Source organism: Pan troglodytes, chromosome 3, assembly GCF_028858775.2.
Source record: "Pan troglodytes isolate AG18354 chromosome 3, NHGRI_mPanTro3-v2.0_pri, whole genome shotgun sequence".
Classification (NCBI taxonomy): Eukaryota; Metazoa; Chordata; class Mammalia; order Primates; family Hominidae; genus Pan; species Pan troglodytes.
The window spans coordinates 6,211,529-6,237,792 of NC_072401.2; the positions used below are offsets into that span (position 1 = coordinate 6,211,529).

The 26,264-nt window shown below is 48.6% G+C and overlaps 1 protein-coding gene and 1 long non-coding RNA gene across 3 annotated transcripts in view; both read right to left on the reverse strand.

Moving 5' to 3' along the window:
* CRMP1 (collapsin response mediator protein 1) overlaps positions 1–4,342 on the reverse strand; it is a 71,808-nt gene extending 67,466 nt beyond the window's left edge. Inside the window, exon 1 of one of the 2 annotated variants that reach the window (XM_003310238.5) lies at positions 3,845–4,342. In XM_003310238.5, coding sequence (XP_003310286.1) covers positions 3,845–4,225 — 381 coding nt within the window. In that variant the 5' untranslated portion in view covers positions 4,226–4,342. Of the gene's footprint in view, positions 1–888; positions 1,487–3,844 lie in introns of those variants that run through there. The other variant, XM_003950280.5, reaches the window with a different exon arrangement.
* Positions 4,343–8,728: 4,386 nt separating this feature from the next.
* Positions 8,729–26,264, reverse strand: part of LOC129143685 (uncharacterized) — a 30,841-nt gene continuing 13,305 nt past the window's right edge. The window contains exon 2 of the long non-coding RNA XR_008547421.1: positions 8,729–16,632. This is a non-coding gene — a long non-coding RNA (uncharacterized LOC129143685). The remainder of the gene's footprint in view (positions 16,633–26,264) is intronic.

Here is a 26,264-nt window from a genome sequence, read left to right on the forward strand (position 1 = left end):
TAAAAGAAAAAGACGGCGCGGTCAGGGCCCGCGCGCGGCGCCACAGGTGTGTGGCCGCGCGTCTGGAGGCCTCCCCGGAACATCTGTGGGGGTGTGGGGGGAGGGAGTGTGGGACGGGGGCCAAGGATCGGCCCAAGCTGCTGGGAACGTTCTTGTCCCTCCAGGATCGCGCCCAAGGACCGCTCCCCTCTTGCCTCTCCTTCCATAGCCTCCGTTTATCCTTCCCGAGTGCCTCTCCCTGAATGCACCAAGCACTTTTTCCATCTCGGACCCCAAGCCTTTATTCACACTGTACCCTCTCCCTGAATAGTCTACCCCAGACAAAAGCCTGCCCACTACCCTAGACCCATCTCCAATGCCTTCCCCACCACGAAGCCTCTCCCTGCCACCCTCTCCATCCTAGCATTGAACCAGCCCTCCCTGGGGGCCTCTAAGGTGGAGCCCCCTAACTGGCAGAGGGAACAGCAGGGACAGAAGGGTACGGCCTTAATTAATGCTGACCTGTTCTACTCAAACAGCAGCTCCCTCATCACACAGCAGCCTGACACTGGGGCCACCAGGTCACCCCACAGAATTGCCTCCAAGAAAGCAGGTGTTTGGAGGGCTGGGCCACTGGCACCAAGGTCTCCACAGCCCTGGGGACAAGCTGGGGGTCAGGAGGAGGACTAGGGTGCTCCTGCCTCCCAGCAGTGTGGACACCAGCCCTGGAGTCCATGATCCAGATGTTGCTCCAGAGGGAGGTGGGCAGGAAGCCAGGTCACAGCTTGACAAGGTCCGTAACAGCAGAGGGGAAAAGATGAAAGAAGATGGAGGAAAAGGGGGAGCCCCAGCAAGCCCCCACCTCACTGGACAGGTGCCCCAAGTTCCCAGGCAGAATAAAACACCAACCTTATCCACCACTTCGTTGTTCATTTTCTGCATGCGAAATCCAACCCCACAGGTCCTATGAAACGACTCATCTTTTCTGCTTTCAAGTTGCCATCCAGAGCGAGGGTGGCCTAGGCTTGGTACAGCTCCCCCAGCACCGTGGTTGGGGGCTGGGGCCCTGACCTTCACCACCCCAGGGGCCAGTCCCCTAATCCAGGGCAGGAGGCCAGAGACACCTGGGCCTTAAAATAGAGGTGAGGTTTTAGCTTCACAGAGAAGCCAGCTCAGTATCCCAGGAACACTAGGCATAATTTTCCCATTTTACAGACAGGAACTTGAGGCTTACAGAGGTAAAATGATGTACCCCGGGTGCAAAACATATTAGCTGCAGCAAAGCAGCATGGAGATGCCAGGTTCCCCTACACTCTGTTTACAACTCATTTCCCTCCACGCATTCATGCATCCCTGGCTCTCAGCGGGGCCTAAAATCCCTGTCAATGACCGGAAATTGCAGATGGGGACACTGTCCCTCCCCAACTCCTACACTCCCTTCCTTGGAGTTGTTAAGTCCTAGGTTCCACGTACCAGGGCGTTCCCTGGGGTCAGTCTGGAGATCTGAGCAGAAAGCCCCTAGAGCAAGGGACAAGACCACGTGCGTATCAGGGGGAGGAGCATCCGCCTGCCACTGGCCAAACAGATCGCTGCTCCCAAGCAGATTTCGCCGGTACAAAGCGCCGCAGCCGCTCAGCCTCCGGCAGCAGCAATCCTTGCGCCTGCGCCGCAGAAACCCCTCCTGCAGCCCAGGGAGAAGCCTGGTGGGCGGGGGGGAAGGGCCGGGGCACCCGTTGCAAAGCCCTGGAGCGGTGAGGCCCGCCCCGGAACCCGAGCCCACTGTAACCCAAGCCTCAAGGCCGCTCTGCCCGCAGAAAGTAAAACCCTCCCTCCGTGGAGATCGCGAGCCCCTGAGTTCCACAGTTGCGAAGCTCGAGTGCTTTCGGAGCCCCGGGAGCGCCAGAGGCGCTGCCTTTTGTCCGGTGCCTGAGAAGCCATGGAGAAAGGCAGAGGGGACCACAGGGAGAAGAGGAAGGAGTAGGGGAGAGGAAGGGGAGAGGTGAAGCGACCAGCGTCCCCAAGGGTCAGGGCGCAGCTGCGGGGCTGGCCCAGGCTGCGCCCTGGGGGAGATGCTGGCGTTGGTGACATTGACCGCAGTTCCAGAGGAACTCTCCTTGGACAGCTACGGGCCGTGCACAAAGCGCCCTCGCCTCCCTAGTACTCCACCACGCTTTGAGGAAGGCCGGAAGAAGACGGCCACCCCCATCTGACAGATGGAGAAGCTGAGGCTCAAGAGAGCAAAGCGCCTTGGCTGGAAACCCGGATTCCCTGGTGCTGGTCCCGCTTCTCGGCCCGCGGCCCAGAAGCCTCCCCATCGGGCTAGGGAGTTTGGATCCCAAGAGAGGTCGGACCACCAGGGAAGGTAGTGGACAGGGGGAGATAAAGAAGGGGTGGGGGAAGAGGAAGCTGGACTCTCGCACCATCTCCCTTTCTGATCACCCCACCACCACACACACATACACACACACACACACACACACACACACCCTTGCTGTTGGACCTCTCCCTCGCGAGGCTCCGGCTTCAGGACCACGGAGAGCTCTGGAGCAACAGAAAGCCCGCCCGCGAAGGGATGGGGCCCGAAGAGGCCCACCACCGTGTTTACCAGTTCCCTGCTCCTATTCCTCCAGGAAGCCCTCCCAGATATCTGCCCCGATCAAGCTCTGCTTCCCTCCTGGCTCACTTTGGGTCACTCATAGCATTTAAGAGGGCAAGGTTTAATTAAAATGATAATGATTGTAATAAAAGTTAACAACAAACATTTATTGAATGCTCACTACCGACCGGCATTAACTGATTTAATTCTCACAATGAATCCGTCGCTCACCCTAGCCTGGGAACTTCTGGAGGGTGGGGCCAGGTTGCTGAGCCAGGGACCTAGCGCCTACCCTGGGCCTGGCACCTAGCAGTTCTCCGGCATCCAGGTCTGGACCAATTCGAAAGCTCCCCAGCCCTCGGATGCTCCAACTTCCGTTTTTCTGGCACCTGACCCTGGCTCTCGTCGGTCCATCCAAAGGCTACGCCGTCCATCCGCCCTTCTTCCCCCAGTTCCCTGGTGACCCCCAGCTCAAGAGAGAATACCCGCAGGGCCCAAGCCCTAGCGTTCCCTCTCCCTGATCCTCCCGGCCCCATGCTCAGGTCTGGGAGGCTAGAGACCCCAGTTCAAATCCCAGCTCTACCTCCACCTTGCTCTGTGAAGCAGGCACATCGGTGTGTGCTGTGGAGCTCAGGAGTGCCCCTTGAATCTACTGGCGCTTGAGGGTAGGGGTTTACGGCTCCAACTGCCCGACGAACTAAATCCTTAACCAAATCCTTCCCCCCAGCAAGCATGAGGGGAGCGCTCGGAAAAAAAGCTCCTTCCAGCTTTAAGCTGTGTGGCCGCAGGCGACTCGCGGAACCTCTCCCGGGGCCCGGCACACAGTAGGTGCTCTATAATTACTACCGACTGAGTGGATGGATGAATGGACCAACACGGAACGGAGCTCCAGTTCTTTTCACAAAACAGAATGAGGGGCCTGGGTTAGATTCATCCCAGAGGTTCCTTCGCGTTTAAGCGTCCATGCGGTAGCTTTAGCCAACTTCCCCTCTCAGAACCTCTCTCCCTTTCTGTAGAAGAGGAGCCGGGACTGGACCCGGGCGATCCCTTCCGAGTCTCACGGACCACGCCGGCCAGCCCCGACCGAGTCGCCCCAGCTCTGGGAACCTCTTGCATGATGAGGTGGGGGAGGGGCCGCGCCGTGGCTCTCCCCAGCCTGGCGGCCGCTGCCCCAACACCGGGGCCCGGGCATGGCCCTCGGGCGCCCCATGCCCTGGGTCCTCCCGGGGCCCGCCCCCCTCGTCTGGCCCGCGCGCACCCCGAGGGTACCTGGCCATTGTCCCGGCCGAGGGGCAGGTCGCGGGGCGCGGGGCAGCGGATGCGCAGCGTCGGCGGCCGCTCGTCGCGCTCTCCGGGAGAGCTGACCGCGGAGCCCGAGGGCTCGCTCACGTCGCTGGCCGTGTCCTCGCTGCCTCCCGGCCCTGGCAGGCCGACCGCGTCGGGCCGGCCAGCGCAGCGCGGCGTGCGCGCCGAGCCGCGGCGGCCCACACTGTAGGCGTCGAAGTCGATGGTCTTGTTCTCGTAGGCGCCCTCCACCGCGGCGAACATGCCGCCGTACTTCTGGCGCGGGGTCTGCGCCGCGCTGCCCGGCCGCGCCAGGTACACGGGCAGGTCGTCCTCGGTGTTCCACGCGCGCCGCCGGTCCGCCATACCCGTCCAAGGCCGGCCACCCACCGCGCTCCCGCCTGCCCGCCCGCGGCCCTGGGCACCGCCGTGCGCCGCGCTCCGCGCCTCGGTGCGGGCCTGCGGCGGCCCGGGCGCGACTGCGGCCCGGGGAGGGGAGAGGCGGGGCGTGGCGCGCGCCGGGGCGGGGCCGGGGCGGGGCCTCTGGGCGGCTGCGGGCTAGCGGCGCGGCCAGCTACAAAGGACCAGGAGGCGGGGATCGCGGCTGGGGCGGGGAGGGACGGTGACGCGCCCGAGCCGCAGCGCGGAGGGCGGGCCGCAGCACCGCAGTGCCCTCGCCGCACCCCCCACTCTCCGCCCCCAGGCGGAGCGCAGGGCGCGAGGAGAGCGCGGGGCAGGAGCCGTGTGTGTACACTCGCGCGCCCACACGCTCTGGAGGCACACGCGGGTTCATACCTGCACACCAGACAATTACGCCAAACACATGAGAGATGCACAGACATGCTGGCACACACACGAGAGTCAATCACACATGCTCTCCAGAGATACATAGGGGCTCGATCATGCACACCATACTCAATGTTGCACACACATACACATATATGCTTGTGCACATTCCGAGTTCATTACAAACACACAACAGAAATCCTCATTGTCTCACAACCCCACTCACACACAGTATAACACCAAGATTAATTGCACAACTGGAGAGGCACATGCGTTGGACACACCGTTCATTCCGTCAGTATTGTTTTGCTGAGCGCCCACTAGTGCCTAGCACTGTTGTAGGAGCTGGGAACAGAGCCATGGACAAAATAGACCAAGTGCCTGCCCTCCAGGAGCTGACCTGCTAAGGAGGGGAATTGGATACAAAAGCACCCATATGGTGGGCCAAGAGGTGGTAAGGGCCAGGAAAGGTGGTGCAGCAGCCAAGAGGGACATGCTAGAGGCACACTCCGACAGACACATAAGAGAAGCACATTCTTGCATGAGAATCAGTGACACACACATACACGTGCACTCCAGTGACACCACACAACACACCAATATCAAAGGCAAGCTCAGGGCGATTCCACACATGTGCATCATAAACTGGCAACAGGATGCCCACACACAAGTCCACACCAGGAATAAAGGAAGTCAAAAGCTTAAATGAAAACGCTCCAGAGAAAGACACACAGAGACAGAGATGACCACACACACACAGCTGGCAGTCAACCAGACAGACAGATATTCCCTCATTCGAGGGGCACAGTCCACCTTTGTTGCTCCTGGAGCTTGCAGTCTGGGCGTTCTGGGGTTTCTCTGTCATGGAGGTCGCTCTGCTGGGACTCTCCTCTAAGGCCAGGCACCACCTGCCTCCTATAGACACCTTCCCTCATTTCTCCACGATTATCAGGCAGAGGATCCTGCAAGTCCCTGGGGACCCTACAGTCCCAGCTGCACTTCCTGGAGAGGCAGAATCGCCAGCTGCCGACCCCCTCCTCAAGCCAGTCTAGACAAGCAAAGTCAGGACTGGGTGGGGACTGCAGAGGGGAGCATCAGTGCTTCTTGCAATGTCCCCCCACCCATACATAGCCTTCCATGCTGGGAGCTGTCCCTTCAACCCCGGGCCCTGCCAGCTGCAAGCCAGAGCTCCCGCAGCGTGGCCAAGCTCCAAGAATACCAGACAGACAGATGGATTCATGTTCTTGTTTTATGACTCTTGGGCCCCATGGACTGAGGATCCTGGGGCCATCGGATCCGTGGCCTCAGCTGACACCTCCCTGAAGCTACTGTCTTTCAACCCTGCAACAAGGGGTCTGTGCAGCAGGTAGGTATTTTTACCTGCCTCCTCTTGAAAGAGGAAACAGGAGGGGAGATGTGAAATGGCTCCCTCAGGGCCTCAATCTCAAGGAGGTTCAGCCAGGCCTAGAGCGTGGGCTCATCCACTCGGTGGGCATTTAGCAAGTTATTTTTCTGTGCTTGAGAGAGAGGCTAGTGTGGGGACACAGATGAGTATTTCTAAGTCTCTGTCTTCAACAAGTGTTTACTCTAATGGGGGAGAGAGTGCTGAATGCGAGAACAGAAAGTTCCACACACAGCCTCCATCTACCTTCCACCCACCGCAGCTGCATCCTGGCTCCTCTCTCCTTGTGTCCCTGCGTCCACTGTGCAGATTTGCCACAGACACTCCTCTTGAGGCCCAACAGCCTCCAGGCTATCTTGCAAGTGTTTTCGATTTTTCAACGAAAATTTTTCTCTGTCCTGTGAAATACTATTCCCAGCCCATTCCAGGCAAGAACAATTCATGTCGAAAACCACATAGAAATTTCTTCTAAAACCCCACAAATGTTCAGGGTGACATAACCCAGAGAAATATCAGAAAACTCAAAAGTCTGAGTTAGGTGGAACTTTGGAGGCCAGGCCTCCTACTGCATGCTTGAATCTGCTCTCAACATCTTGAGGACACAGTCTCTCAGGCTTTGTTGGTGGTGATGGAAATCTTACTGCTTCTAAAGAAAACCCTTTCCATTGTGAGAAAGGGCTGGGCAGTTGCCAAGACTAGAGGGAGTGACGCAAGGAAGGAGCTGAGAAAGGGCTGTCTTTATGCAGAAGCAGGAAAGGATCTTCATAGCTTCTGCTTATAGAAAGTTTACTACGTGCCCGGACCATGGTAAGCACCTAACAGATAGTAACTCTTTTATGCCTCGCAGCAACCTTAAAAGTGCCATTTTAGCCTCATTTTACAGTTGAGAAAACTGAGGTTCAGAGACATAAATAACCTGTCCAGGGTCACAGCTGGCAAGTAAGACTTCGAGGTTTAAACAGAGTAGTCTGGTGCCAGAGTCCACATCGAAACAACTACCCTTTCCTCTCCCCAAGAGCCTGACTGAGGTGGTCCCACTGGGAGATAAGAGATAAAGGGACCTAGTTTAGGCAGAAGAGTCTAGGTGGTTGAGTTAGAATCCTGTTTTGCATGCAGTCTTGGGCAACTAATCATTCGACATTCATCTAACACACCTTTGTGGCGCCCACTGCGTGTCACTGACTTTATATCACTTCCTCTCACTCTTTTCTCCCCATGCAGAGGAGGCGATCGGACCCTCCTGAAACTGCATACTGTGCATAAGGGTCCTTGCACACACAGTTCATTTCCGTGCATCATGCTCGGCCTTATACACCGCTGGCTCCCTCAGGCAGCCCCACGTGGCGAACCAGGCCACTTCCATCTGCAGGCTGGAGCGCTGAGGATGACAAACCTTAAGCCCATTGCTCAAGTTAACCACCGGGAAGTGACTAACCTGGGATTTCAACTCAGGTTTGCCTGAGTTTTTTCCACACCATCTCATCTCAAGGTCAGTAACCCAAGCTCAACAGAGAAAGGGAGGAAGGAAACAAAACCCAGGGTATAAAGTTGGAAATGCACCCTCCAGCTTGCACGGAGACAGAAAGGAGCAATATTTGCCAGGGACCAACAGAGGCAGCAGGGGAAGCCTGAGAAAACTGCCCCCATCCTGACGACAGCTGTGACCTCCCCCATCCCCCAACCCATCCTCCAACTGCTCCCAGTCCTCCTGGGAAGGAGTTCTTATAAGTGAATTACAGCACTACATTTGGTGAAGGACAAACCTTGAGCTCATCATGTCAGACATGAAACCTTCTTCCTGGGTGATGGCAGAGAACAGAAAGGGACATGTCAGATGGGAGAGGACAAGAGGCCAGTTCAGGTCCGATGTGGATTTTGTTTCGGCAAACCAAAAAAAAAAAAAAAAAAAATCATTCATTCATTGCAAAAAGAATGTTTTCAAAAAATGAAGGAAAGGGGATTGTAGTTTATCATCAGGTATATAGTAATGGATTATTGTCCTCATCTCAGATATAAGAAAAGATGTTCAGAGAAGTTAAACAAGTAAACATGTTCGGTTACATGGCCAGCAAGTGACAGAGATGCAGTTCAAATCCAGGCTCATTTGATTTTTAAATGTCTGCTTTTTTCTGTGGCCTCCAAATTAGTACATATGGGACTGTGGTGGGCAGAATAATGATGCTCAAAGATGCCCACACCTGAATCCCTAGAAGTACTGCCCATGTTACTCCACATGGCAAAGGGGACTCTGTGGCTCTGCTTACGGATCTTAAGATGTGGAGATGATCCTGGATCACCTGGTGGAGCCAGTGTCATCACAAGAGTCCTTTTAAGTGAGAGAGAGGCAGGAAAGTCGGAGTCTGAGAACGGGAGATCAGAGAACAGAAGCAGAGGTCAGAGTGAGAGAGATTTGAAGAGGAAGGAAGGGGCCACAAGCCAAAGAATGTGGGCAACTCTAGGAGCCAGAAAAGGCAAGGAAACACTTTCTCCCTGGAGCCTCCAGAAGGAAGGCAGCCCTGCCAACATCCTGGTTGTAGCCCAGGGACTCTGACTTTCAGAACTACAAGATAATGAATGTGAGTTGTTCTAAGGCAATGGGTTCATGGTCATCTGTCAAAGCAGCAATCAGAAATCACTACATGATTATAAAGGAAATCATTTAATTATTTGTGCAAAGTGGATTTGAGTACCAAGAAAAGCATTTATTCCCCACCAAAAATCAAGGGAATCCTAGCTCCATTGCCTTTTTCTGTTACGTCAGGGTCGACAACACTTTGTAACAAACCATCAATAAATAAAACATTCAAAAGGGAAAAAAACCCTTTAATTGTGAAAAAGCATACATTTTAATGTACAAAATTACACAAATAATACATTTAACTCACATAGAAAAATACATCTCAGTAACAAGAGAAAATGCCGGCCTATTTTACACAAATGGAGCGATCATTACAAATCCTGAAAACCCAGAGGGAGGGTTGAGCCCGACCCACAACTGGTCAGGAATCCAGTGAACATCTCCACGGACTGATGGTTTCACTGCAGGCAGGCCCCGGAGGATAGCTGCCCCAGGACCCGAGGCAGGTCCCGCTGAAGAGCTTCCGGAGGGGAGGTGTCGGGTCCTGTCGCTGGACCACTCCCATGTGAACCAAGGCAGCTCACTCCGGGGAGGGGCAGGACTTGGCCTGCCAACATTCTCAGCCTTGAGTTTATGAATGAGGGCGCATAGGAGACCTTGTAGATTCATGCAACCGCAAGGTGTACAGTTATTGTGCATTTGGGATTCAGCGGGAAAGTACACAATTTCTAAACTGATGTCTGTGCTTCACAGCTTTCATGTGATTTCTGCCCAGGATTCAACCTGGAAGAACTAAGGAGTCCACAGAGGTTCTACCAAAGTGAACTTGCCAGCCTCGCTTATCGCTCTGCCAATGACACTCATGCCTCTTCCCTGCCTTACCTGCAAAAGCGGGTTGTGCAAACCTGAACTGTGGAAGAGATCATCTTATTCCCCCAACTCAGGTTGGTAGGATAGGCCCCAGCCTCCCACCAAAATGTGTTTGTGCAGAGCCCATTTTCAAAGGGGTGAGGGAAGGCTCCCAACATCCACTGACATGCTGAGTGCTTTAAGAAACGTGCTATTTCTTTAATCTTCACACCTTACCCACTGTTTCCATGGAGGACTTTGAGGTTAAGAGAGGTAGGTACCCTGTCCAAGCTTGCGCAGTTAGTCGGTGGCAGAGCCGTCGCGTGTCTGGCCCCAAAACTCACTCTCCTACTGCTGTTAGGTGCAGACCTTGTCCTTGTCCACTAAAGAATTAATGGTTATAACGTCACTGCATAGACATTTATTTCCCCCATCACTTTCAATGTCCTATTTACAAATATTGTATTATACTACTTTAAAAAGAAAATACTGACTCAAAGTTGATATCAAGTTTTCAGCCATTTTTAACAATCCCATTAATTTGTCTCTCTCTTCCCTTGTTCTATCATCACATAAAGATCATCAGCCCATGCTTGGACACAGCCTGCTGGTGTTTTCAGAGACAAAAAAAAAAATGGTGTTGGAAAAAACTCATTTTTGAGCTATCAATTCTTCCATTAGTCTTTCCATTACTCAATACATTACATTTACACTAAAAATGCAGAAGTCAGACTTGTATAGGAGCTGTGCTTTCTGAAGCCAGAGTAGGATTTAGGGAAGTTCACATGGGAAAGAGAAAACCCAATCCTTCAATCCCAAGTCTACTGAGTTCTTGAAAGCAGTTTTAGGTCCAACGTACAAATTATCTGTTTTTAGAAATTCCCATAACACAGAGAAGAGGACTAAACACATTAACAAACCCCAGGGATCTTTTCCTTCTACACCACCTTAAGGCACCAGAGAACTTCCAATAATTTATTTCAAAGCTAGGTAGGAATGCAGTTTGCCATTGGTGCACATGCCAAAGACAAATCTACTTTTGTTTGCTTACCCAACTGGCAGATATATCTATCACAGAATATCTCTTTCTGCATATTCTGGAGTTTAGGATGCAAACAACTGCACCCAAGAGATTCATTTAGTGTGTCATTTACCACCCAATTATATTATCTGAACTTTCATGGAATTGTGCAGTGACCAGTCACCAAGAGCTCAGCTCCAGGCTCTGCCACAGCGGAGCTCAAAGCAGTAACACATCATGCATTTCATTTCTGTAAGAACCACCAGCTGTTTAAAAGGCCCTCTGAGGGTAGAGTTACAAAGCCAACTCATGGTCAAAAATACTCCAGAGATGAGAAGTTTCCTCCTGTAGACTCTGAGGACACATTTCTTTCCTAGCTAGGAGCATAAATAAATATGAGTCTAACACAGAAGAAACCCACAATAGCATTTTAGAACTTAAATAGCACAGGGAATGGGGGAGTGGAAAGAGACTATGTGACTGTATTCCCATGGTTCTCCCCCAGCTGCCCATTAGAATCACTGGGGAGCTTTTCAAATAGATCTCTGCCCAGGGCCCCACCCAATACAACTTGATTTCAGTGGCCTGGAGAGAGGCTTGGGCATCAGTGTTTTAAAAAGCTCTGCAGGTGAGTCCAACATGCAACCAGGGTGAAGAATCATCAGTACAGAATGCGGTCTTTACATCCTTCAAATGACCTGGAGGGGGTAAGTGGCAGGGCTGCAGCCCCTCTTACCCTGCCTGGACTCCCAGCCCAGAGCCCTTCCGACCACATGACACTGTCTCAACAGAGAAAAACAGGTTGTGTCTAAAATATGTCAGAAATGTCTCGCACCCTATTCTCAGAAGTTGGCTGAGTTCTCAGAAGGTTCCACGTTTCAGACCTAGAATTTCACCCTGGAACCAAAGGGGAGCTGTGAATCTCTTAAAAGAAGTTCACCAGCCTGAAGATGAAAAGCCCCTCTCAAGTTTATAAAAGTTTACTCAATAAATTGCTGAGTAAAACAAATAGAAAGGACCCCAGCTGTAAAAGGACTTGCGTTCCCTGTTCTCTCCAATGATGGGTAACTAAACTCATATAATAATCTCATTCCAAAGCAATTCAAAAACCTTTGACCAGCTTTGGTGCTTGATTTCACACCGAGAAACTAGGTAAGGAAGGCTATGGGAGGGTGGATTTAAAGATCAATCATGTAAGTCTAGCCAAAAAGTAGGTGAGTTTCCAAGATACCCTGGGATTCAGGGCTTCCCCAGGGTGAAATGCAGGCATGAATTCCACACAAAATGAAAGAATTCCTTAAACTAACATCTATTGCTAGATGATGCCATATAGATTGCAACCCAGTAGAAGACTAAGTGCATCAGACCAAGACCTAAAATTCTGAATCAGAAGAGCCTGCCCCATGGCACGGTTGGAGAACACTGCATAATGACATCCGAACCACGTTCAGTCCCATTTGCAGTCAAGTGGCTTTGTCACTGGCCCGCAGATGTCAGTTAACCTCATCTGGGAATCAGTTTCCTCGCCTGTAAAATGGGGAGGAGAAGGATGCTTACACTAGATGAAGTCTGAGGCTGTCTCCAGCTCCAACAATGGATGTTTCCGGATCTGTCACCTTAATCACTGCCCTGCCAGCTTGCCTGGGAAGGGCAATGGCAGGGCCACTCTGAGCACACAGCCCATGTTGGTCTGCAGAGCGATCAAACCACACTACCTCAGCGTGTCCCCACTGCCGCCACACCTCCGACATACCTATTTTAAGAACAGTGCCTAGCAGTTCATGGGGAAACGTTGCTATGCCAACTAGCTGGCTGTTGCTAATCATAATCTATGAATGTGCAGTACAACCATCTGACAAGTATTTCTTCTCTTCCTTAGCCTGTGGACTTTCTTCCAAATTGTCATATGACAGATCACCTTGTTCATAATGGCACACAGTAGGTGTATAATAAATGTGCATTAAATTAATGACACGAGTAAAGTATACGCACAACATGTAATTCTGCAAAATGCCTTCCCATCCAGTTTTTCCATTATTGCGCACAGTAGGTGCCGAGGTGGGTATCTTATTATCTCCATTTGCCCAGCAAGTAAACTGGGGAGGGGAGGCCACTTTCCCTAGTCTCGGAGCCAACAAGTTGCAGAACCCAGATTGCAGCCTAGCTATTCTGGTCTTAAACCCTAACCTGTTTCTCCTACACCGGGTGGTCTCTGTCATCTCTCTAGAAGAAAGTCAAATAACACCAATCCTGTATATACATGTAGATCTTAAGAGTTTACAAAGGGCTTTCCATCCATATTCCCATTTCATTCAAAGCGTAAAGGTAAACTAAGAGGCAAGGCTCTCCGGGGCCCACACCTGGCCCACAGGGTGTCCTGTGTGCAGTGGGATGGACTGTTCACCCCAGGAGTGCTCCATTGGCCTTGCCCAGGGACCCTGGAAATGACTGAGGGGATAACCGAAACAGCACAGGCGGGCAGGATCACCATGCTGTCTAAAGGTCTGGGGCCCAAGACAGGTATATTCTCTGGTACCGCCAGAGAAGTGGGTGAGGTCCAGATATGCAGGAATCACACAGACAGCAACAGATGAGCCTTCCAGGTAAAGCCAAGGCCCTTGGAAAGGCAGCTCAGAAGAGGCCCTTAATGAGTACTCATGGAGCGACTGAGCAGACTTACGCGGAAGCCCACCCACCAGGGCAGCAATTTGGCCTACTCTGTTCTCTCCCAGAACCCCAGGGCCTATTGTGGTGCCTGGCGCTTAGTGGTGCTCAATCAGTGCTTATTCCTTGAATGAGTGAATGAAACCTTGTGACTGACAAACCTCAGTGGGAAGCTGGAAACCACACTTTTCCTTGTTCCCTTTTTTGAAGATATTTGGAAAATATGCCATCTTTTTAACCTAGAAAACAGATCTCTGCTGGGGAAGGCAAGGAAAGGAATTAGACTTTATTGAATGTCTACTACGTGCAAAGCACCTTCCATTTCTCATTTCCCCCTGTGCTGTCAAGGACAGTGATATTTTCCCCACTAAACAATGGAAGAGTTTGCAGATCAGAGAGATGGGCTCACCTGCCCAGTGCCCTCAGTGGCTAATGCGTCAAGCTTAGGTTTTGAAATCAGGCCAATAGACTCTGAAGCTGGTTGTTCCCATGATGTTACATCTCTTCCTGGGTTGTGTACTGCAGGAAGAGGATTTGGAACCCTTGGACGTGACCTTACTTGTTAAGAAGTAGCATTTGTGAAGCATCTGCTGGGTGCCAAGCCCTCTGCCGGATGCTTTTCTTTTCTTTCCCTGCCTCAGTTAATCCTTGTAATGGCCCAGTGGGGAAAGGTGTGGCCCCTTTTCCTGTCTTGCAAATGAGAAAACAGACCCCCAGACGCTAGGTTGCCTGACATGGCCTGTGCTTTTAGTAACACCCCTTCCCATCCCAGCTGCATTCAATGGTCAATGCACAGCATCTCCTTCTGTCTTCACAATACTTCACGAGGCAGCAATAGAAGGTGCCATTTCTCCCATTTTCCTCCAAAGAGGAAATTTAGGTTCAGAAAGTTTAAGGGCTTTGTCCCAGGGACCTGGGACAAGCAGGTGGCAGATCTGGAAGTAGAATCAAGGCTTTGCAATGCCCAGTTGCAGGCCCTTTCTGCATTTCAGCAGTTGTATCACTTCCTGGCCTGTGAGACCTCGGGCCCCAGCCACCCTTCCTCCCTGGGCCTCTGCATTTTCACCCATAACATGAGGGTGCTGAGCAGACGAGATGTCACCAAGCCATAGCCTGTGGAAACAAGGCAGCTTTTGCAGTGAGTGGAGGAGAAAGGAGTGGGGGCCCTGCAGTCCACTGAGTGGGGTGCCTCTCAGTGGGGGAGGGAGCGAGCTGGCTTCATTCACCTCTGTCTGTGGCCAGGAAGATGGAAGCCCGATGCTGTCAGACATACTGATTTTCCAAGAGAAGCCAGAAATCCAGATTTGTATATGAAATCTCTTGGTTTTTAAATGTCACTTGCTAACTCCAATATTAAAAAATGCAACATAGGCATTTGTACACCTGTGTTCATAGGAGCAATACTCACAGTAGCCAAAAAGGTGGAAGCCACCCAAAGGTCCCTCAATGCGTGAATGATAAACAAAATGTGGTACATCCACACATTGGAATATTATTCAGCCTTAAAAAGGAAGGAAACTCTGACACATGCTGCCACATGAACCTTGAAAACATTGTGCTAAGTGATATAAACTAGTCATGAAAGGACAAAGACCGTATGATTCCACTCACATGAGGTCCTAGAGTGGTCAAATTCATAGAGATAGAAAGTAGAAGGGTGGGTGCCAGCAGCTGTGGGACAGGGAAATGAGGAGTGAATCTTTCATGAATAAGGTGTTTCTAATTTTGCAAGATGAAAAGGTTCTGGAGATGGATGATGGTGATGGTTGCACCACAATGTGAATGCACTCTGTGCCACTGAAATGGATACTTAAAAATGATTAAGAAGATACGTTTTAGAGTTTTAGAGAAACGTACCTTCTTAACCATTTTTAAGTATCCAGCTCAGTGGCACAGAGCTCATTCACAATTATAAAAAAATTAAATGTAAGCCAAACATGATACATTTGTGGGCCAAATCTGGCCCAAGGGCTGCCAGTACGCGCTGTGGAATGGAAACTCTCTAAGGTCTGTAATGTGATATGGGGCCTGCCTGTTGCTCACCCAGCACTGACCACTGCCCCAGGTTCTGCGGAGATCTGAGACACCCATGGCCAAATCCAACCACCAGATCTGACTTCCAGTCACCACCCACTGTCTCACAGCAGCCAGGGCAAGAAAACATGTGGCTCACTGACGTTTCCCCGCTCAACAGCTGGATTTTCACTGCATCTTCCTGGGCGATGCTGAGATTTCACAGGTCCCTGTCAGGCCTCTGGCTGCCAGCGTAGGCGGGCCTCACAGCCCGGCAGTTTACAGGGAAGCAGACTCCCTGGGTCCAAGCACAGCAACTGGGCCGCGATGCTCTTTAACTGCAGAGCAAAAGGAGCTGAAATGAGGCTGCATGCCTGGGCACTTTGGGGTGCTGTGGTCAGTTGGGCGCAACTCATGGACACAAGTTGAGAGAAGAAGAGCTCTTCGCTTACTCTGGAAGCAAGAAGGCTGGGTGTGGAAGCTTCCTGTCTGGCCAGAGCCTGCCCCTCAGTAGGAACTCAGCCACTGGAAGACTGTGCCACACCCATTTTACAGATAAGGAGCTGGGGCAGATAGAGGCCAAGGGACAGCCTTAAAGTCGCCAGCAAGTTGGAGGCAGAGTCCGTCTCTGGGTTTCCGGACAGAGTCCTTTCTGCCGAGACTAGGGGTGCTTGGCTACTAGGGTGCTTGTCTACCAGTCTTATTTGCAAATCTGATGAAATCCATGCTCCTTCTCCCTAGGAAAGAGTTCACATGCATACAACTTTTTGTGCAGGTTGGGAACTCCATCCTAGCCCAAGCTTCTTCAGCAGCTCTATAATATCAAGATAACTACTACAATGATTTTTTAAAACCATCATCCTATCATCCCTTCATCACCCATCTTGGATGGAAGCTATGCAGAATGGTAAATCAATGAGTCCTTATGGCAGAGTGCACTCCAAGACAACCATCAGTGAAATACCTAAGTCGAAGGAACTGCATTTTACAAACACAACAAGGATCCTGACACGTGGAAAGAATCTTACAGTGTTCAGGTGCTTTTCCAGCCATTAGCTCATTTGGTTGTCAGAGCAAAACTGTCAAGTAGGCATATGACCCTCAAACAGACGAAGAAGAGGATGTTGGAAGAAGGTAAGTTATTTGTGCACGGCGACCCAGCGTAGGAGCAGCAGAGCCGAAAGGTCCTTGGGACTCCAGACCCGGCTTCCTGTCACTCACATGGCATTAAATATGGGCTTCTTACAGTCAACAGCCATCTCTTGGGTCCCCAGGTTGGTATCATACAGAGTAGAAGTATTCCCTATTAGTGACTTGAGACAGGAAGATGGTTGCTTGGCTTATAATTTGGCTCACTGAAAAGCATTGTAAATCATAGGCCACCTCTGCTCTGTCGGTCAGTTGAGAAGGAGGTAAATATTTTCCAGCTTGCTATGTTTGCCCCTGTGCTGTCTTCCTTCCTGCAATGACAAAATCAGGGAAACAGGTTCTTAAAGGGAACATAGCAACCAGTGTGGCTTCTACATGAAGCCATCCACATGCACACACCTTTACGTCACTGGGAGACCCACTTTAAACTCCATATGTGGTGGACTTATATCATGGAGTACCTATCATACAATTATCAGCTTGCTTTCCAGAAAAGAATCTTAGCTTGGAATTATTAGATAATGCTCTCTTTATTTGGGGTGCTTCAGACCCTTGACGTGATATGGAAATTTTATGTTACTAAGCATTCATGCACATTCTGTAGAGAGGGTTTCTAGCTTTCAGGAGCCTCTCAAAGGGGCCAATGGCCAAAAGAAGGTTGAGAACAACTGAAGAAGAAAGACAAACTGGGGTGCTCTGGGATGTCGTCATTTGTTCGTCCAACAAAAAGTGATGGGACACCTGCTGTGTGGTAATCTCTATGCTAAGCACGGGGGCAGGGGGGCGGGGGGCAGAGGGACGGATGCCCTGCTTGCCCTCCTCACGTTACAGAGGGTGACATAGGAATCATCAAACAAATGCAAGTCCCAGGTGCTGCTGCAAAGGAGGAGGGATAACAGTGGAGGTGCGGACAGCAAGAGTTGGTGTCAGGGTGTCAGAGGAGGAGCCTGCAGCCAGTGCAAAAGCCCTGGAGAGAGAGGGAGGGAGCAGGAGAAGCCGGTGTGAAGAAAACAGAGAAGCAAAGAGTGATGTGGCAGGAGATGAACCTGTGAGGGTTGGCAGCATGGCAGATGTTGGCATGGAGAGAAGTGGGGGGGCGGGGACTCCAGACATGGTAAGGACTCAAAAATGATTTTGCAAGGGGAAAGGAAGGAAGAAAATGAAGGAGGGTGAAAGAAAGACTGTCTGGAGACGGTGACATTCGAGCAGTCTTGGAGACAAACAGGAGTTTTCTGGGCAGAGGAAACAGGTTGGGCAGAAGCCAAGAAGTATGGGAGAATACAGGCTGGGAGGGGCTCAGCACAGCGTGAGTAGCGGAGAGAGTGGGTCTAAAGAGCTCAGTTTGCCAAGAAGAGCCTTCATGGATGCACCAGATTAATAAACATATCTGAACAATGTGACAGTGTGCAGAGAGGGACCCTAGGAAAATCAAAACTCTGTCTGTGCACAGCATCCCTTTGCAGTTCCACAGTTGCCCCATGACTGACTTCACCAACCCAGGCTTTGCTGCAATGCTAAGGGTCTCAGAACTGGGCAGAGATGGCTCACACACAGCTCGTGGCCGCATCCATCCCAAGGGTGTTAGTGAGGAAGCCAACCTACTCAGGGCATTGTTCGTGTAGGTGTCTTTAGTCTCCTTCTCAAAATGTATTTTTATCTATCTGTAGGTACACAGCTTCAAATCCTTTTTTGAGGAAGGAATAAGCAAGACAAAAATAAACCAGATTTAAATCCTTGAAGCTTATAAGACCATTGGTATCCAAACTTATATATAAATCAGAATCACTTGGAGAACTTTACAAGAATTCTGATTCTTAGGCTCAATCTCAGATTTATGAATTCAGTGTTCATGAGGCAGATCTTGGAAATCTGTGTTTCCAATGAGTTCCATGCTATGCTCATGCATTAAGCTGGGGGGACTCTTATGTGTTAAGCTCATAAGCACCTGGCATCTGGGTACTGCTGCAGTCAGTGATGCTCCACTACGAGGACAAAGCAACAAGTTAAGCTTGTAGTAACTGTCACTAGAAGCAGGTGGGTGATATCAAACACAAGAAGGCAACATTCTTTCCCTACATTATACGTGATAACATAGATACTGCATTCACCAATAAGTTAATGGAACAACCGTTTAAGAAGTAACAAGTACCACAGGGTCACTTCCAAAATCCATGTGAGACACTAAAAGATGCTAATTTCTGATAAAGTTTCATCAAAAAAAATCACAGGAATTATAGATATCCAACATCTGAGAGACAATCATCAGATGCAATAAATAGGATAGATCACTTTTGGCAGTTGGGGGGAGGGTCATGTAATAGGAATTCTAAAAGAAGACTTTAAAATATTAATGATCACAATATTTGCATATATGTTCTGTAAATGAAAAATAGAATAACTGATAGATGATCTCTACAGGCGAGCTAAACAGTAGACTAGACACAAATGAAGGCAGATTTAGTAAATTGAAAGGCAGATCTGAGGAAATCATCCAGAATTCAGCCCAGAGAGATAAAGAGGCATATGGGGGCTGGGGGAAGAGGTGCTCTAGATTGAGTTGTTAGTAAAGGTCTTTCTGAGAAGGTGACATTTGAGTTGAGACCCAAATGACAAGGAAGATCCAGCCATGGAAAGCAATAGGGCCAGGGGTCTTGGGCATAAAAGAGAGAAGTACAAAGGCCCTAAAGTGGGGTCAAGCTGGGCAGGAACATGTTGGCATGTTCGAAGAACAGAAAGCAGACCCCTGAGGCTCCACTCTATGAGAAGGTGCCATGAGGCAGAGGAGAGTGCTCTGCATGGAGTCAATGAGTAGAATCAGCTCAGAAAGCTGGTTAACAGGAGACATATTTCAGTTGAAGGTCAAGAAGGACTTTTTAACAACAAGAGCTGACCATTCACTGATTCATTCATTCATTCATTCATTCATTTGCTTGTTTATTCATTCACTCATTTATTTGCTCATTTTCAAGTACCTACTATATGCCAGGCACTGTGTTCAAGGCTATGGAGAATGTTGAGATGAATAAAACCCAGACACATGTGTCCTCAAGGGCCTTATATCTGAGTGAGTAAAACAGACAAGCAAGCAAGTATAATGCCAGAACAGAAGGAAATGCTGGGTTACAAAGTAACAGACTCTCTTTAGTACACTGTTACTAAAGAGAGTCAGATGAAGGATCCATTTGAGAAAGCTGACTGAGACATTATGACAGGGTACATGCAGGAAGCTCACTGCACTGCACTGCATGTGTGGGGATATCAGAGAGGACCTCTGACTTCAACCAGTGGGCTCTGTGATGTGACGATTCTATAAAACCACAGCAGGCATTCATGTGTCCTGGGGAGTTGGCAGTGACTAGGCTATAGCCTCCCTTCAGAGTCCAGTGGAGGAAGCAAATGTGTGATACAGACAATGGCAGAGACTCCAAGCAGGGAGACGACCATGCGATGGGGAGGGGGAAAGCCCTGGGGTATCAGAAAATGAGGGCAAAAATGGGGACACTAGTCCATGACCTACTTAGTTCCAGACCTTTGTGAAGACAATAGCTCCTCAATGAGAGAACACCATCCGATAGGAGAGACCAATACATACGCAACTGCCCTTGACACCATTCACCTAGCTCCCAAGGTCATGCAGCCTTCAGTGGGGATGCACAGGGGATGTGGGAAGGTCATACTTGGGGACCATTTTGTCACTGCCCTTTCTCTCACTCTGATCTGTAAATCAAAGAAGAACCAGCCTGACCTACTTCAAAGATTTAAAATGCCTGGAAAGTACAGAATGGGGGTTACCTGCTCTGTCATTCACTCCCCTGAATGGCCATTGTCCCAGCCCAGTCCATGACTGCCTCTTAGCTGGACCACAGAGAGTTTCCTAACCAGGCTCCCTGCTTCAGGCTGTCCCCACACAATCCACTCTACACAGCAGCCAGAATTCCTAGGAAGCTGATGACATCCTGCCATTGTTTCAAACTACTACATGTCTTTCTCTGCTTTTAGGATGCAGCCTAACTTAGCAAGACTTACAGAATATCCTGTCATATCTAGCCTTGCCTATGTCTTTGAGTTCATCTCTTGAAATTCAAACCCTTCTACGTCATGCAGGGACCACATGACCTCCTTGCAGGCTGAGCACACTGGCCTTGACCACCAAAAGCAGGGTTAGGTGTCCAGAGGGAAATAAATCATCTAGCTGTTGACTGCAACCAGATATTTTGCCCATTTTAAAATCAGATTGTTTGTTTTTCTGTTGTTGAATTGTTTGTGTTCCTTGTATATTCTATATAGTAATGTCTTGTTGGATGTATAGTTTGCAAATATTTTCTCTCATTCTATAGATTGTCTCTTTACTCTGTTGATTGTTTCCTTTGCTGTGCAGGAACTTTTTAGTTTGATATAATCACAGTTGCATATTTTTGCTTTTGTTGCTTACACTTTTAAAGTCTTATCTATAAAATCTTTGCTCAGACCAATGTCCTGAAGCATTTCTCCCATGTTTTCTTCCAGTAGTCTCATCGTTTTTGTCTTACATTTAAGCCTTTAATCCATTGTTGATTTTTATAAGTGGTGAGAGATAGGGGTCTAGTTTCAATCTTCTGCGTGTGAATATCCAGTTTCCGTAGCACCATTTATTGAAGGGATTGTTCTTTCCCCAATGTATGTTCTTGGCACCTCTGTTAAAAATCAGTTGGCTGTAGATATGTGGATCTGTCTCTGTGTTCTCTATTCTGTTCCATTGAACTATATATCTGTTTTTGTACCAGTACATACTGTTTTGGTTACCATGGTTTTGTAGTATATTTTGAAGTCAGGGAGTGTGGAGCCCCCAGCGTTTTTTTCCCCCTCAGGATTGTGTTAGCTATTTGAGGTCTTTTGTGGTTCCATGTGAATTCTAGAATTTTTTTTCTATCTCTGTAAAGAATGGCATTGGTATTTTGATAGGGACTGCATTGAATCTGTAGATTGCTTTGGGTAGTATGATAATTTTAGCAATATTAATGGAGCTGAGATTTTATACAAGATCTGTCAGACTTCAGGACCCATGCTCTTGAGCAAGACACAGAGAAACATACATTAAAAAAACCCCAAGAGAAACTGTTCATGAGAAAATGTGAACAGAGCAGGTACTGACCAAGGACAGGTTAACCTAGTTCAACTTAATGTGATTTTTACGGAATGCAATCTGGTTCCAATATATTTCCTCAGGGGATAGTTAGCATTTCTCATAGGGAATTAAATCTAAAATTTAAGCCTTTTGAAAAGCTTCAAAATTTAAGAATCTCGTCAATCTGTTCCATCTGGTCACTAATTTTTATATTTTAAGTAATGTTTGTGTTTATGATCCACATTATGCTATAAACAGAATTAATGTGAATTGTGGTGTTTTAAATTAACATACTAGTTATTCCTAAGGAATTATCTAGAGCGTGTCCTTGTATAATCAGTCGAGGAAAGAGATTTTCAAAGAGAAAATGACCCCACAATAATCACCCCACTCGATCATGGCTGAGCTTGGAGTGGCCTCCCCAATTCCTCAACCAATAACCTCTCTACCTCACCCCCTGCCAGCATTCTTCAAGAATCTTCTATGTGTGTAGCCCTGGGCAAGAAGCTTTTTTGGTGTTTGAGGGGAAATAAGATAAAGTCCCTGCCCTCAGGTGCTCTCTTTGTTGTTGTTGTCAGTGGGGTGGGGGGGATACCTCTCTATTGAATTTGAAAGTAGCACCATGTTCCTATTTGTCTAACAGATGTTTCATCAGAGCCAGCGGGTTTCTTCCCTTTCTTTCTTTTTTTTTTTTTTTTTTTGAGACGGAGTCTCTGTCGCCCAGGCTGGAGTGCAGTGGTGTGAACTCGGCTCACTGCAAGCTCCGCCTCCCGGGTTCACGCCATTCTCCTGCCTCAGCCTCCCAAGTAGCTGGGACTACAGGTGCCCGCCACCATGCCCGGCTAATTGTTTTTTGTATTTTTTACTAGAGACAGGGTTTCACTATGTTAGCCAGGATGGTCTCGGTCTCCTGACCTCATGATCCACCTGCCTCGGCCTCCCAAAGTGCTGGGATTACAGGCATGAGCCACCACGCCCGGCCTCTTCCCTTTCTATGCCTTTCGAACTTGTGGGGTTTTCTGGCCCTTCTCAAAACCAGAATCCCCACATCGAGTATCTGTGGTGGATGGTTGCCCAAACATGGATGTGTCCTCTGATGGGGAGCCCACCAGCTGTGCCAGGGAAGTCTGTTTCATGGACAACTCCAACTATTGGGGAATTCGTTCATGAGTGAAGTTACAATGAGACTTGCTAGAATGTGTGTGAAGCCAGGGAGGGAATGCTTCACATGTCACTTACAACCCCAGCAAGGGATCCCTTTACAGAGAGGGGCCTCTCTTCAGATAGGTAAGCCTGGTTCCCTGGCTGCCTACAGGTCCATCAGAATGAGAAAACATGCAGAAAGGCCCAGCTTGGCCTGCTTCACCACTCAAGGTGGGAGGATCCATTTTGCCTGCCCCAGATAAAAAGATGAAGAGGAAACTTGCTGCTCTCAGGCCCTGGTGGGGAACAGAAATAGAGAACCACAGTGGTGAGCTAGCAAATGTTTAACAACTGGCTCTCAAAACAAAAACAAAAACAAAACAAACAAACAAAACACTGGGCATGGTGGCTCACGCCTGTAATCCCAATACTTTGGGAGGCCCAGGCGGGCGGATCACAAGGTCAAGAGATCGAGACCATCCTGGCCAACATGGTGAAACCCCGTCTCTACTAAAAATACAAAAATTAGCTGGGGATGGTGGTGCATGCCTGTATTTCCAGCTACTTGGGAGGCCGAGGCGGGAAAATCGCTTTAACCCAGGAGGCGGAGGTTGCAGTGAGCCAAGATTGCACCACTGCACTCCAGCTTGGGTGACAGAGCGAGACTCTGTCTCACAAAACAAAAAAACAAAAAACAAACAAAAAAACCACACAAACAAACAAACAAAAATACCAGACCTGATTTTCGGCATTTTTAAATTTCTGTGGTGTAAACACTACTACTATGGCTGATTTTAAGCTGCTGATATGTTGGTAAGAGATGCATGCAATTGGCTCTCAAAAGGCATGCAGGAAGAGCCAGCTCCAGTCTAGCACTCCACTGTGTGTGTGTGTGTGTGTGTGTGTGTGTGTGTATTTGGGGAAGACATACATGTAAGAATGAATGGATGGATGCATGAATGAATGAGAGCAGGATACCAATTTTGCAAATGTAATAGGAAAGAATTGGAATGAGCAAAATATTTTTATAACTGCAGCAGATAGGCCTTTATGAAGAAAATGAGCTGGGATGAGTGTACAAAGCATTTTCAGCAGTGTTTCTACCAAATTACTTTCAAGGAAATGTATCTGTCCTTGTAAAAGGGGTATGATGGTAAAAGAGTGCACCAGTGTTCTAAAATGCACCCAGTGTTTTGTTTTAATAGGGTATGGTAATGTGACAGACATAGAGACAACTGTGTTTGAAAGAAGAGTTTATTACTCACAGTTCCCTAGAGGAAGGGGCATGCCACACCATGCAGGGCCACAGAGGGAAGCAGGAGGCAGAGGAGTGCAGAGAGAGCCTGGCCCAGAGCCTTTATTGTGAGTTCTGCAGGAAGAAATGGGTGAGGCAGGGGAGGCAAGCCTGAGCATGCCCAGTACTGGAGAGTTTTAAAATTGTTGCATGCTCTGGGTTATATTTTTGCATGTTCTCTAGTTGTTTGACACCTGGGCCTGGGATGACATGTGGCAGGGGAAATGTTGGCTTGGTATGTTAGATAAAGGAGGAGACTGGAAACCCTGCCAGGCTGTAGATTGTCTGGCTTGCATATGAAAGGCGTGCTCACAGGGGAGTCATTTCCATCTCTAGAAATTAGCCAGCCCTGGCAGGGGCCGTATCTCTCTGGCCAACAAGGCCCCAAGATGGCAACATCACAAACTATAGAAAATAAAATTTTATTAATACAACCAGCTTTGGAACCGACTACCTGTGTGGCCTAGGGCAAGTTACTTAACCTCTTTCTTCCTCAGTTTTCCCATCTGTAAAATGAGGATGACAACGCCTACCTTATGGGGCTGGTGTAAAGAAGGAGATACTCAGAGGCCTTAGCAATGGCAGAGCTGGCGTCTGATCCTGGGAAACTACTGGAAACTCCAGACCATAGCTCCTTGATGAGGAGGAGGCCGTATCTCTAGTGCTCTGCACAGTGCCTGGGGAATGGCAGGCAGGCAATGACCATTCTGGGAATACATTTTGAGTGAGGGTAGTGGGGGTCAGAGAAAGCTCTGGTGTGTAGAAATAGCATATACTATGAAACAGATGAACCTGTTCAATTTCCATGAGCTTCCTAATCACATGGGGAATGGAAAATATAGATGAGATAAAATGCTGTCTTCTCAAAATGCCCTAATCTTTTGTTTCAATATCAAGATTCATTAGAGCCATTTTCACTTTCGCTGTCCTTAACATTCTGGTCCAATTGATGGATTCATTCAGGAGTCGGGGTCCCTTTGAATCTCATTACACTAGGGCTCCTGGGTGTATTGATCCTATTTAGAAATAAGGCAGTAAATCGTCCACAGACGTTGGGACCAAACCTCCAGGCTGCCAAGGGAAAGAATACAGAAAGCGGGGCTTTCTCGCTGCATTGTCTGCTTTTAATTTAACTTTTAGCACAAGTTTGAATTTCTGAACCAACAATAGGTATCAACAGCTTTAAAAATGTTTATTCCCTTGGAGACAATAATTCAATTTCTGAGAATCAATCTCCAAGAAATAGTCTTCTCTGAAGACAAAGATTTATAGAAAATGATAGTCATCTCATTACTTATTATAGCAAAAAAAAAACCTCGGCAGCCCAAATGTTCAATAACAAGGGTTGAGAAAGGTTCATGCTATGTAATCATGAGAAGTAAAGTTTATGAAGACAATGATAGCATGAAAAAATGCCTACAAGACTAGATGAAAAAGTAGATAAAATTGTATATTGACTATGATTATGAATATTGTATGGAAACTTACCCGCAGGGATAAAAAAGAATATGAGCCAGGAGGTTAACAGATTTTGTTTTAGTTTTTATGGGTGGTTTTTTTTTTTTTTTTTTGGAGTCTCGCTCTGTCGCCCAGGCTGGAGTGCAGTGGCGCAATCTCGGCTCACTGCAACCTCTGCCTCCCGGGTTCACGCCATTCTCCCGCCTCAGCCTCCTGAGTAGCTAGGACTATAGGCACCTGCCACCATGCCCAGCTAATTTTTTTTATTTTTAGTAGAGATGGGGTTTCACCGTGTTGGCCAGGATGGTCTCGATCTCCTGACCTCGTGGTCCACCTGCCTCAGCCTCCCAAAGTGCTGGGATTACAGGTGTGAGCCACTGCGCCCAGCCTTTTATGGGTTTTAATGTTTTCTTAACTGCTTTTCTCTGTGTTCTAGTTTTTCTGTAATAAGCATACATCACTTAAAATTAATTATCACAGTTTGAATTTTTAATACCTATATAAGTTTACCATGTCCTCTCTTACAAAGCCAGCAGATCTATCTGAAGAAATGTGTGCGATGGTGCTTCTCATTTTTCGTTTGTTAGAAATACTTAGAGGGTATAATGTCCTATTCTATAGCATTAAAGTTATTTGTACTTGATCTCACTTGGACATAATAACCTTGAGCTTGTTTTACAAGGCTGAGTCAGTAACTTAATGTAGCCTGGGATTTGCTTATGCACACAGAAATGCAGATAAAAGCCATTTCCATCAAATCAAAAATCAGATGAAGGTGCCATCTCATAGTCTATTTCCCCACTAGGATAAATTCTCCTGTATTTCTAATGAGTTTTAGTTTAATCTTGATTGTCTGTGTGGTCACTTCCTTAATCCAATAAGTAGCTCAGAAAGTAATTACTCTAAATTCTACACCTAAAAATATTATCTTCAATATACAGGAC